Source organism: Leuresthes tenuis, unplaced genomic scaffold (genome assembly GCF_036924035.1).
Source record: "Leuresthes tenuis unplaced genomic scaffold, fLeuTen1.0.hap1 SCAF_18, whole genome shotgun sequence".
In the NCBI taxonomy this organism is placed as follows: domain Eukaryota; kingdom Metazoa; phylum Chordata; class Actinopteri; order Atheriniformes; family Atherinopsidae; genus Leuresthes; species Leuresthes tenuis.
This window is the reverse complement of record NW_027325372.1, coordinates 19,706,962-19,719,898: the sequence shown is the minus strand read 5'-3', so window position 1 is coordinate 19,719,898 and position 12,937 is coordinate 19,706,962. Positions and strand designations below refer to the sequence as shown.

At 39.9% G+C, this 12,937-nt stretch overlaps 1 protein-coding gene across 4 annotated transcripts in view; it reads right to left on the bottom strand.

Moving 5' to 3' along the window:
- Positions 1-483: 483 nt before the first annotated feature.
- LOC140275528 (growth factor receptor-bound protein 10-like) overlaps positions 484-12,937 on the bottom strand; it is a 48,869-nt gene continuing 36,415 nt past the window's right edge. For all 4 annotated transcript variants that reach the window (XM_072371018.1, XM_072371019.1, XM_072371020.1 and 1 more), the window contains 9 exons: positions 12,088-12,225; positions 11,750-11,860; positions 10,561-10,659; positions 9,340-9,417; positions 7,913-8,029; positions 7,569-7,635; positions 7,350-7,437; positions 6,925-7,018; positions 484-6,436 (listed from right to left, as the gene is read on the bottom strand). In XM_072371018.1, coding sequence (XP_072227119.1) covers positions 6,290-6,436; positions 6,925-7,018; positions 7,350-7,437; positions 7,569-7,635; positions 7,913-8,029; positions 9,340-9,417; positions 10,561-10,659; positions 11,750-11,860; positions 12,088-12,225 — 939 coding nt within the window. In that variant the 3' untranslated portion in view covers positions 484-6,289. The remainder of the gene's footprint in view (positions 6,437-6,924; positions 7,019-7,349; positions 7,438-7,568; positions 7,636-7,912; positions 8,030-9,339; positions 9,418-10,560; positions 10,660-11,749; positions 11,861-12,087; positions 12,226-12,937) is intronic.

Here is a 12,937-nt window from a genome sequence, read left to right as displayed (position 1 = left end):
ATTCATTGCATGCAATTGCTGCAACCTTTGCTTTTTCTCAATAAAGCATTGTCAGTTATAAGACCATATACAAGTGTGCCTCTGAAATCAGTCAGCTGAACTTACCACAGGGGAATTCTTTTTAACATGTCATGGTGTTATTCCATTGTATAACATAAGTCATCGAAGTTGGCCTAACTAAACTAACCAGTCGCAGCTAAAGCTAGAATTCAAATGAGCCATTTCCTTGTTTCTGAATATGAAAATTCAAATTTAACACTGCTCCATCATATTTTATTTAGCCCAAGTTATCTTCTCTGTATTACTGAACAAAATAATGAAATTGAGTTTGAAAACCTTAAGACCAACCCAGAATACAAACCTGATGGACCCATACGCTGTGGCTGATGAGTGACTTTTCACCTTTAGATATTTCAAACTCTGAAGTGCTCCAGTTCATTTGTGTGTTTGTGAGCAGAGAAATAGAGCAGCAGTTCAGCCATATTTGGTTTATAGCAATGTTGTCTTTTATTCTAATTTCCAATAAACAGAGAATATATCAGTCCCTTATTTGTACAAAAATACCTGAACAGGATACAATGTAGATCCAAGAGCCACATAGACAGAATGAAGCAAAGCATAGTGGGCTTACGTGGAAATAAAAAAAATTAAAAAAAGAAGAGATTACGGTTAATTTGTTCTTTTTCTTTCCCTGAAATGTTTATTTGACTTCAGCTTATGATGACTTCAAACCAAATGATAAAACATAACCAACACTGTTAGTTCCACTTGCACCTACACAGTCAGTCACCAAACTCGTTGAGACTTGTATGCAAAGTTGACCTGACATTAGGGTTTACTTCCAGTAAAATTACATTTCACATTCACAACCAACTGTAAATAAATGTAGAGCATGGACGGATAGCAACTAATAACTTGTTACCGTTTAAAAAGAGGCACCTGCTGCAAGAAAAAGAAATTAACTATGCACCTTTAAATAAGAGTATATGAACATAAAGAAATGCACAATCCTCTTGAGCTACAGCGTATAATTGCACTACTTGTGATGAAAAAGTGTACAAAAGATACTATGAATATCCCCACGGGTTAAGTATTAGTATATGTGCTCTCAATGCAAACTCACGGCATCAGGTGTGCATTTGAGGCAGAAAGTCAATAAATCAGATGTCACAGAGAGGGAGGATATTCATGAAATGTGTTCTAAACAAAATAGCATCAGAATGGGATGCTGGTAGAGTTGAAAACTCTGACAGCCTGTCAGCTTATGCACACAACTGATGTTCTGAAATTTGACACGTGCCAAAAATCCAGTTTGATCTTCTGAAATAATCATATAAAAATGTTTGATTTAATACTGCAATATGATATATATATAGATATATCTATATATATATAGATATATCTATATATATATATAGCAATTTTGTGGCAAACCAAAAGCAAACAAACACACAAATAATGAAAAAAAGGACAAAATAAATCATTCTCAATTTTACATGGTATTATGAGCAAAAGCATAACACCCCATACATAGTGATCTGTGACCTAGGTACAGTGTTAGATCTACTTCTTCTCCATAGCTTCACATACTTAGAAAATGGATGATACTTTCTACTGGTATATTCAAATAATTGGACTTGTGTAAAAGATTGCATTGTAGCACAGTGATTGAACAGGGAGGGAGGAGAGGGTGGCAATTGGTCCCTGCTGACTGAGAGCGACGTAGCGTAGAACCTCAGCCGAGGACTGGGCATGCTGGGACAACCTCTAAATCTCAACCCCAAACTCCCATCTGCTCTAAATCCATGGCTTCACTCGACTTAACCCAACTAACAATCGGGGTTCTTTTTACGGTCTCTAAAGGGGAAGGTTGAATATAACAGTCTGGTCATCCACACACGCCTACGCACACACATATTCACAACAGGGTCATAGCTTACAGGCTGGACACAGGTGGGGGGGGAGGGGTTCAAGCATTATCCAATTTCTAGCACAGAGCTGGTGAGTCGGTTAAGTCGTGTATTTTCTTTTGATTGGTGGTGGCAGTGATTTATGTGTTAATGATAGTACTTGGAGGGAGTTTAGTTAAACAGGCAAGGAGTCTAGTGACCTCATCCTAACCCTCCTTGCTGTAAATCTGGCAGATGAGGACAAAGCTAAATATGTCTTATGCCACTTGTCTTTTTCCCCACCTGTATATTATTACAGGTACAGTTAAAGTCATGAACAAAATGGGGGGGGGGGGGGGGGGGGGGGGGGGTGTTAACTCATAATCTTAAAACCACTCTAAGTGGAATTGTTAAGCTTTTGTAGCATCTGGAAATATTTACTAATAGCAGCATACATTTCTTATATGTGCTGCCTCTATTCAACTCATTCTTAGTGACTCAGCTACATTCTGTTTTTCAATGCCACCACTAGAGGGCACCTTAGAGGGAAGTTTTTTGAGACAGTGACAGAGGGGAGTTAAATTTATGTCATTAAAATCAAACAAAAGTAAATAAACTGAATGTGAATAAAAATAAACAAACAGAACATACAATAAAATTACACAAGCATGCTACATATCATTATGATAGTCTCACTGAATGGGATTTCTTTTCTGTAGTCACTTTTTCTAGTTCTGTCATTTACTTTTAGTGTTGTGTTTTTTTTGTTTTTTTTTGTTTGTTCGTTTTTTTTTGTTTGTTTTAGTTTTGGTGTATACCTGCTCATGTGGGCGGGTGTTACCACATTGGCCAGTTATTTTGGAGCGATACTTTACTAAAAGATTACAACAAAGAAGCAAATCATCATGTGGGAATTTTAAATTGCAAAATGATGACTTTCTTGTTTCATGAGAGTTGTGAAATGGCAGTTCAGCTAAGTTTCAAGAAACAGCCCTTAGTGCTTGATAGTGTTGCACTGACATCACCGATGTTTAGCATGCATGCTAAAACAAAACTCCCATGAAGCTATTGGATAGATCTGGATATGATGTTACGCTTTACCCGCACACGAGATTGCCCCACCAGAAAATATTCTCTATATTATGTTTAAGTGGATTTTCATTTTTGCAAGAGCAAAAAGAGCAGAAAGAGCTTGATCATTTGTAAAATATTTGCTTTCGTGCTAAGTTATATGAGATTATTAATAGATAACACTGTCAAATCTTTTCTTAATTTTATCTCACTGAGTCCTACAAGATACAATTTCCATGGATATCACATCAGTTCAAGACATAAGACAGCATGATTGTCTGTATGTTAAATATGAAGCTGCTATACCGCCAGCTAGCTTAGCCTAGCTTAACTAGTCACTGCACCAGGTCAAGAGAGACTATTATGGTGTACTGTGCAGGTATGCTTGCCGCATTCGTCATTGCGTGAGTGAACTGTGACGTCAGCACAGTGCTATAAACGTTCATACCAGCCTTTCAGGTGTGCTGGACTCACTGCCGTTTTCTTCCTAAACAGCAGGCGTTGCCTCTGAGAAAATAGCGCTGCGGCACTGCATGAACATCTTTAAAAGAAGTTGTACTGGAAGTACAATAAGCATAACACAAACATAACTACACATTTTCAACTTCCCTGTTTAATTTTAAGCTATTTCGGATGATTTTGTAACATTTACAGTAGTTGTACCCTCTTGGGTTTTGATCGGTCATGCAGATGCCAGTAAAGCTGGACCCTGCTGCCGCACACTTCCCTACAGCTCTTATTTTTTTTCAAACATGCCCCTCATGCAGCATGTGCCCGGTTACTAAAATCGGGAGGTACATGACCAGTCGAAACGGCAAGCGTCCAGAGTGTCAGCTACTATGACGTCAATTTTGGTGGGTGCCCCCAGTCGCAAAGGACAGAATGGTGAGCATAAACCAAGCAAAAGGCCAACTATAACCAAGAAAATGATCCAAGGGGAGAGGAAAGAGGGAATCACAATTTCCAAGACTGAAACTTTTTTTTTTTCCAAACAACGGCAATTCTGTAGAAAATTAAGTGAAAAATCTGTGACCCTCCCCCCCAAAAAAACATTTTTGCAAGGTTGGATTAACTTACAACCCACATTGATTAAACCTGCCCCCAATGACCTAATACAGTTATACTTTGAAACTGGATTCAGCAATGAAGAAATCATTTTTATCCCAGATACCCACCGTAACAACATTCTACTGTGAGCATCCACACTTTGAGGAGACACTGATGGAAACTGGGCCAATTCAGAAGAAAACATTGATTTCAAATGATTTCAAGTGCAGATGCTGCCATGTTGCATCCCCTTACTAAAGTGCTTATGCAATGTTCCCTGTCTACTTGCTGCAACTTTAGCATGATGAGGTTAATCCAACACTGCAAACCGAACTGTATGGTTTTTGTAAATACGTGACTTTAATCTCAGAGAATTTGAATCTTCTCTAGTGAATTTAAGACTTCATAGTTTCAGAGAAAAGCTTCAAGTTTCTTTGTTAGTTGTTAATTTGTCAAATACTAAAATGTTATAAATTTAACCCTTCAGTGTCATAAATTTACAAGAGTAATTTTCTAGCTTCATATTTAGCATACAGATATAAAAGTGGTATTAGAAAGCAAATAGGATCATTTCACAAAATCTCGCACCATCCTTCAACATAATAGTTAATATTATCACCCTTGATGTCAATCCATCTCTTTAAAATCCCAAATGTGTGACTGTATGTGCATTTTAAGATAGTTTCTTCAATTTCATAAACAAGGCTCACAATTTTCACTTAAGGCGAGTGAAGCTCATTTGACCGTGTTCATGCACCGTCAACGGAGTTCACATTTCAAGTCATTTGTTCAAATTCCATATTAAAACTCAAAATAAAACAAAAAGGTTATGAGAGTGCTTTTGTTGCTTTGTATGAGGGAACAGTGGTCAGAATCCGAACTTGACAGCTCCAACCCAAAATCAAGATGATTAAATGTGCAAGCACTAAGCTCAGATCAGACTTAGGAAAAGAAAACATTCAAAGACAAATTCACAAACAAATATAACCCTTTAGATTTAGAAAAAAAAGAAAAACAGAAAAAGACAGAAAAATAACTGAAATGGTAGAAGCTTGGGGGTGGACACACTTTTCAGGAGCCTATAATACAGTCTTCCTCCTCTTCCTCATAGTCTTGAGGCGCTGCAGGCGGTTCGAGAGCACATTCGTTATTTATGGTAGTGTAGCCTTGTTGGTACGAGCCATACAGAAGTCCAAGATGTTTCTAAACCTTTCTGAAAGGCACTGCATAATCAGCTGTAACTCTGTGCTCCCACGACACCCTAATCCAATCAGAGCTGGTGGATATTCACATGCATGCTTTTCCGAAAGGGAGTGCAGTAGGAAGAGGAGGCAGCTTCTTGTAGCTAAAGAGCCGTCATTTGTCCGCCCAAGAGTGCAAAACTAGTTCTGCATTGAATCAACAGTAATAAAACAGCATTAAAATGACATCAAGTAATCAACTCTACAAGAGAGGCTTGTTACGGCCTTCCTGATAAACATTCCTCTGTCCTTTCAGCGAACCCTCGCCACTGCTCTGCTCATCTTGCCTTTAGCTACTTCTTTCGTCTCTCCAAACTGCTCTCTGAGCTTGTGTGGAGGCGGGATCAGGGTTGCACCAAGGGATTGTGAGTCAAGATGTGGCAGAGATGCCACGTCATGCCCGCTAAGTTGTAGGAGGGACAGGGTGTCAGCTTATCCAGACTGGACTGCACAGGTTGAGAAACTCCTGGATCGAGTTTGATAGGACCCAGAAAGGTTCCCGTCCATCCCTGATGATAAATGAGGAAGTCAAAAGGTGGCGCCTCCTGCCCGTCTCAGTAGCGAGGTTGGGGCAGGCACCACAGCTTATCAGGCCTGGAGGATTGGGGGAGGTTGATGGGGGTTGAAGAATGAGGGATTCTGAGGGATCTATCCAAAGAGACCCGCAGCATTCCGGCTGTAAAGATGTTACTGCAACGGTCTTGTATTTTGAGAAAATACCGTGTTTCTCCGGGATCAGAACGACAATGACAAATCAACCGAATCTCTTGGACGACATCATAGGAGTTGGACACCTGTTGAGTCTACAATCCTCAACACTTTCCTAACCATTCTCATTCAAATATCCAAACAGCGATAAGGCGGAGAAAAGCACAGCGTATTGTGGACATCAAACCTCCAACGCCGGCTGCCGAGTTGGTCACATCCCCAAAACCTATTTCCTCATCCCCAATGTGATGGCGAGGGTGTAGGCAACGGGGTAGAGGGGATCTCAGGGTGAGAGGTGTGCAAAAAAGGGGAGGGTGTTGGGTACGTGGAGTGTCACAAGGCCACAGCGGTACATGGGTGTTTGAGCTTGCAGGGCAGCACTCCTCTGTTGAGCTGGTAGAACTCCACCAGGTGGATCAGGTCTGTGAATTTGGTGGCGCCATCGTCGAGGCTGAAGAACACTTGACCGTCCTCCTCACACTTTCAGCCAAAGCCAGCAGGAGGAAAGAGGATAGTTAGCCACCACATGACAAAAAGAATAGCCAAAACAAGTTTGCCGTTTTCATCAAGAGCTGCCAAAGTTTCACTTCATTTATGAGGACAGCTGCAAGTAAATCTACCTGTATATGAATGTTTGTCCCTAAGAGACTTTAAAACTCAATTAATCTTAAGTCAGACAAATGGCAATTACAATGTCAGTCTGTCAGTTCCTTTAGCTCACATGAAAATGTTTAGACAGGGGTCATCTTTTGGGAAGCAGTAATGTCTGCACAAAATTCAATTTTCTTTTTTTCCCTCATTCGGCTAATGACTTAAGTGATCTCTGACCGTATCTCTTGTTTCACAGGGGAAGTTCAGACCAATACAGTTTCACTTTAAATGCATAACTTTTCTACAATCCCGACAAATGGTCACAATACTAGTTAGCAGTGGCAGAAACGTATAGATCATTGTATGACTTGACTGACCGGTAGGATCTGGAAGTGCTTGATCTTCTGGTGGTGGCACAAAGTGAGCACGAATGCCTTGGGATTACTCTGACTGTCCCGCAACAGGAACAACCTGATACAAAGGAAACACAGAGAGAAATGCAAAAAACATTCATGAAGTATTTATCAGCAGTATGATTTTTACATCATTTCATTTCAAATGTTTGATGATAGAAGTGTGAGAACCCTCTGCTAATCTCCCAAGTGAAAGCTGAGATGTGATGCTGAAAAGCTAAAAACCCTTTCAAGACACCAGCATTTTTCACACCAAAGCCTTTCATGACAGAATTTCGAGTACTTTGACAAGATAATCTTCCTTTGCAAGTTGTTTCTTCCTTTCTGCATTGCTTAATATCACATCATAAAAATTCCTAAAATTAGCCTCCAGACCTTTTCCCACTCACCCATCCACTTGGCCTTGTTGCATGATCATTTTGTGGGCTTCCTCTCTCATGATGCGACCATGGAACCATACCTGCGTTCTGTGGATCACTGGAAAATAAGACGTGTTTTGTGACAAAGAGTTTATTTAGATGTATTTGGAACCACACAGCATCAGTTTATCTATCAATGTGGGAAGGTTTACTGGTCGGGATGTATGTTAGTGGTTTAAATAGGAGTACCTGTGCTCAGAGAGGATGGATGCAGGGGGCTAGGACTGCCAAGGACATTCATACGCTGGCTCCTTTTCTATGAGAGAGATATTTATCATTATATATATATATTCATACACACACACATATACATATATATACACACACACACACACACACATATATATATATATATTTGCCTCATCAAATTAAGCTAAAACATGACTAATTAGATTTCGTTTAGTTCTTCATTCAGTTTTTTTTGTGTTCATCACAGCTTGACAAGAAGCATGTCCATGTTAGACATATTTTTTTTTCTACGTCTAAAAGATCCTTTCATCCAGCAGAGAAAGTTTCAAGCTCCACCTACTTACCCTCCATGTCTGTCCCTCCTCCAGAGCGGCGCTCTGAGCCTCGACAGGGTTGTCGATGACCCGACCAGTCCGTCCTGAGAAGTCCATGGCAACCAGGGAGTTCTCTGATACACTCCGCTGTTAGGAGGATGAGGATAGGTGGAGGGTGGGGGAGGGGTTACACAAGAAATAGGGTTGAGTGGTAGTGATTGAGGGGGGTGGGGGGTTTATAAGGGTCAGGGGTCAAATAAGCCAGACACAGTCACTGGAGCATGACAAATCCTGTCTGCACACAGACCCAGTTTAGGTAAAGCACGAATGCTGCTCTGAGGAAAAGCACAAGACTTTCTGGCTCGACTGCTGGAAGCATTCAGGTTACCTGATTGATTTCAACTAATTTCTCTTTCAAGTTTTTATATATATATATATATATATATATATAAAAATTGTGTGTATATAAAACTGCTTTAGTCGATTAAATAACTCGAAATATGTCAGATAAAATATCCACTAGTGAAATTTCTTCAGTAGGCAGGAGATACTAAGACATTTCTAGCGTTTTGTCAAAATAAATATTAACTCACATTCCTCAAAGTTGCAATTTTTCTGCAGATCAACCCAAAATACGTTGCCTACAGTTTTTGATCATCTGACATCACAACCCTTCCTGAACACTTTTTTTCTTTCAATCAAATCTCAAACCCGGGCTTCCTTTGCCATTTTGGATCTTTTTTTTTCTTTCCCAAAAACGCTGCTTTTTCTATGTTTTGTACCACTGTGAGCTTCTTCAAACTGTAAACCGCTTCACTGGAAATCACAGGCTCAGCAAAACTGAGTTGAACTATTTGTGGATTAATCAAGAAAAAAGGAAAAGTAACTTTGAGTTCAAGGTCTAAACTTTACACATTAAGAATTATGATAACATATAATGTTTCACCCAAAGTTCACACACAGACCAAGTCACTGAATAAATCTGTAATGTTCAAGCACAAAGTTTGTATAGATTCTAGAGACTTGTGACTTAATTTAATTCACAATCTTTCATAAGGAGCTTATGACACCTTTTCCAACACCTCATGGTGTGAGGGGATTAGACTTGGTGAAACGGCACACTTGTCCTATGAGTTAACATATGAGCAGATTTCTGCATGTGTGCGCGAGTGTGTGTGCAGCTATACACACTATGCATAGGTCTGAGTATTATGTAAATCTACTCAGGAATAAGATGTTATGTGTCAGGTGTACACTGGTGACAAATCCCCGGTGCAAATAGGAAACAAGCACTTGTGGTTGCAGTTTTCCTCTCAAGAAAAATGAAGAAGTGAGGCTCACAGCAGCCGCAAAGTTATCTGGTTTCCCATTTACCATCAGCTAATTATTGGGTCAGTCTTGGATTGATGTTGGTTGAGAGGGTGTATGTGAGGTGATGTCAGAGAGCAGATCCTCACCACAGGCGCAGTGAAAGGCGAGACGTTAGACTTCCTCTGCTGAGGCACGTTGTAGTTCTGATACAGCACTAGCCCGTACTGTGGAGGCAGGGGAGAGAGGATGGCATCAACTTAAGTTTACATGTAGCAACTAATCATTTAAAAGGGAACATTTAATTTTATTAATTTAATTAATCATTTAATTTATTTATTTCACACCAACTGAAAAACAGTTCAGATTTGCAGGGTACTGTTCCATCCCAAACCAGCTCTGAGCAGAATTATGTAACCTCCCCATTTTTATTTTCACCCAACTTTAACTTCAAATCATGCTGCAACCACTGTACTTAAGAAGTGGGAAGTCAAAACTTTGTTGCTCTGGCTATTGGCTTTGTTGTGACAACAGATTCTCAGCTGCAATTATGGAGTTAACTTAAGTTTTATATCTCGATATGGGAATTCTGAGTTGCAAATTGTGTTGTTTACTCCCAGTCACAAGGTGGCATTTTCAAATTCCCATTTGTTTCTGAATGCAGCATCAGCAGCCTCACAAGAACCTATCATTACAAAAGAAAAACATTGCTTATATGGGAGAAAGGTCACCCATATGAGCAACACTTCTGAATGTTAGCCTCTAAAGATTTAAAACAGAAGAATGGACTGACAGTGAAGCCAAGGGTTTATGGTGCCTGTGCGTCACCATGGAATTACAAAGTATTTGACTTGTGTAATACGTGCTGTTATGCTACTTCAGCCTTTTCTATCCGCAGTCCGGTGTTTTAACAACCTGGGTCAGTTCAAGACATGACTTTTGAAAAGCTTCCAGGCAAGGGTTTTTTCAGTTTTTGGTGCTGGCCACTGTGAGCTCTCAGGGTACTCCTTGGTTTCTCATACAGTGATAACATGCTTCAAGGGTTACTGAGTTAAAAAATAGCATCTAAATTTTAATTTGCATGGTTGCACAAAGCTGTACTACCAATTCCCTAACCCTAACCCTAAGACATGGCAGACTATAGAGCTGTCATTGCATCTCTGTGGCATTTTGACCAAAGCATGCAACAGACGTTTAAATAAAAAAAATAAAAAATTTTAATTTAAAAAAAGGGCATCATTTCTCTCCTTTTGTGCTGTCCATTCAAGAAAAAAATAATCTGCTCATTAACTATTGACCCAAGTGCCATTTAACATCAAAAACTGTACTGTAATATGACTTAAAGCTATGGCTAGAGGTAGAGGCCTTACTTTGAACAGTCTAAAGGCAGTCATCCAGCAGGTCCTGCTCTGTTCGTCCTCCGCACACAGCATCTTTAGCTCCTTACAGTCACTCCTCACTTTACTGGGCTGTCAACCAAACAGAAAACACAGCGGGGCACTAAATTAATGAGATACACATCATGAACACAAACACAGCAAGGCCTCTTATTTTTTTGTACACGGAGACCTTCAAACGTGTGGCGGTGCAAGAGCAAGACTGCCAAGTCACAGTCTTGCTGACACCCATGTTATATTTTGTAACACAGGTTCCTACTCTACCGATCTAGATTTGACTCGTGGCATTTTAGAGGCCTCTGGGATTTCAACAGTGTTGGTAATGGCCTATAATATTCAGTGATTTAGTAGTTTTACTTTAAGTACAATCCCAGGAATTCGGTGGTCCCTGATCATTGTTCTCAGACAGACTGAAACTAAAATTGCTAATTGTAAAGCCATCTTTATTGGTAAGCTGTAAAATTAAAGTATTATTATCAGGGAGAAATAACATCAAAAGTAGAACCACTAGTAAGAAGGATGTCAGACACACTTAAGTGCAACTACAGCAGAAAAATTCATTCATGTCGCCATGGCAACAGTCATTGACCCCCACCTTCCAAATCACCCAAACAAATCTGTTACCCAGTCCTGCTCCGTCACCCCCCGCTGACAGCCTCTTACATGCTAGTCATCTAATGTGTATGTGTGTGTCAAGCAGAGAGGTGAGGAGGTTAGTCGGGCCAGATTCCCTGTACTGTACCATCCCAGCTTATCCCACCAGGCTTATCCCAGATCAGCAGGTGACCACCGCAGATAACGCCTGGAGTGGGAGACACAGTGCTGAGTGTGTGTTTAAATCCCCACTGGGCAGTTAATCGTCCTCTGACACAGACACACATGTAATGATACAATGTAAGTTGAGAGGGAGCAGGCGCTTCTGTTATGAAATAGTTTTAAGAAATATTGCAGCTCGATTACAGCCACTTTGAGTGGGTTGAGGCTATAATACGGTTTCTTTTTCTGGACGTTTCACTTAGTAACAGTTAAGTTGTGAGTTTGAGGTCCCAGAAGACGTTGCAACAGTGAACATGAAATGAACAATAATAAAATAATATTGATTGCTATACCCTAAAAACACCCATCCCTGTATTTCATTGCAAAAAGTAAAACTGTGTGTTACCTTGATGCAAAACTGGTAGTCTGTGGGGGCGTTGTGAAGTTTTCTGCCCGTGATGATGGTGAAGATGTTACTATCCTCCAGATCTGACAGCAGCTGCAGGTGTCTGGGTTCCTGTTCAGTGGCGAGGGAGAGGAACAGGGGAGTCAACAAAAGAGTGAAAAAAGGACTTTTAAGAGCTGGATGTAAGATTTAAGATTTTATTGGAAAAAATATACATTTATGTAAAATAAGAAGTTAGAAATTAGAACAGAAACAAAATAAAGTGCACTAATTCACAAGCTAGACTATAAAATCAGTTTATTTTACACTTGTTTCAGAAGAGCAAATCTATTCATCACCTTAGATGTTCCTTTAGCTGAGTAATAGAACCCAGAGCGTCGCAGGAACATGTAAAGCTTCTTCCAGGACCGGCGTCCAGGCTCCTTTACATAGAGATAGCCTTGGATCTCTGGACAGCTGCTTGAGTTCAGAAAGTTCTAGAAAAAAACAAAAAAGTGAAAAACATTATAAATGTGGAATACTGATGGAAATGAGCTGAATGCAACTCAAATGGTTTCAGTTCTGCCTCTGATCACCTGGAAATGGCATGTGCGTAGATACTGTAAATGTAAACTCTCTTATGTAAATTAGCCTGGGATTTTTTTCTCCCCGATATCTGGCAGCGACGTAACGAAATGATCAGATTCCAAAATTACATACAGTATATAAAAGCGGGATAACTGAAGCAACAAGTGTAAGTATTCATTAACATATGGAAAGAAAACCTTGATAAATAAAAACTGAGAGGATAATGATAAATAGGAATTGGAGAAACACGTTAGACAGTTACACGGTCACCAATGAAATTACTGATCGTTCTGGAGAAGAAAATTGTTAGCACTTCACTTGAAGCCAGCATTGCGGAGGTCAAGTCCCCACTGAATCAGCTTTGCTGGTTATTCTAGCAGGTTATTTTCTGCTTCTTAAACCAGCATATCCTCAGGAGCAGGGCACCATTTCGCACTTGTCTGGGTTAAAACTGGGTTCCTCAACAAACCAGCAATATGCTGATGGTGTCAGTGTAGGGGGAGGGGTTCAGTTTTATGCCAATGCCAATTTAATTTAGTTATTCTTTTACTTGTAGGTTAACCAATAAAACTACTGTAAAACGTACATTCCTTGCAATCAAACTTCGATTACAAACAAATA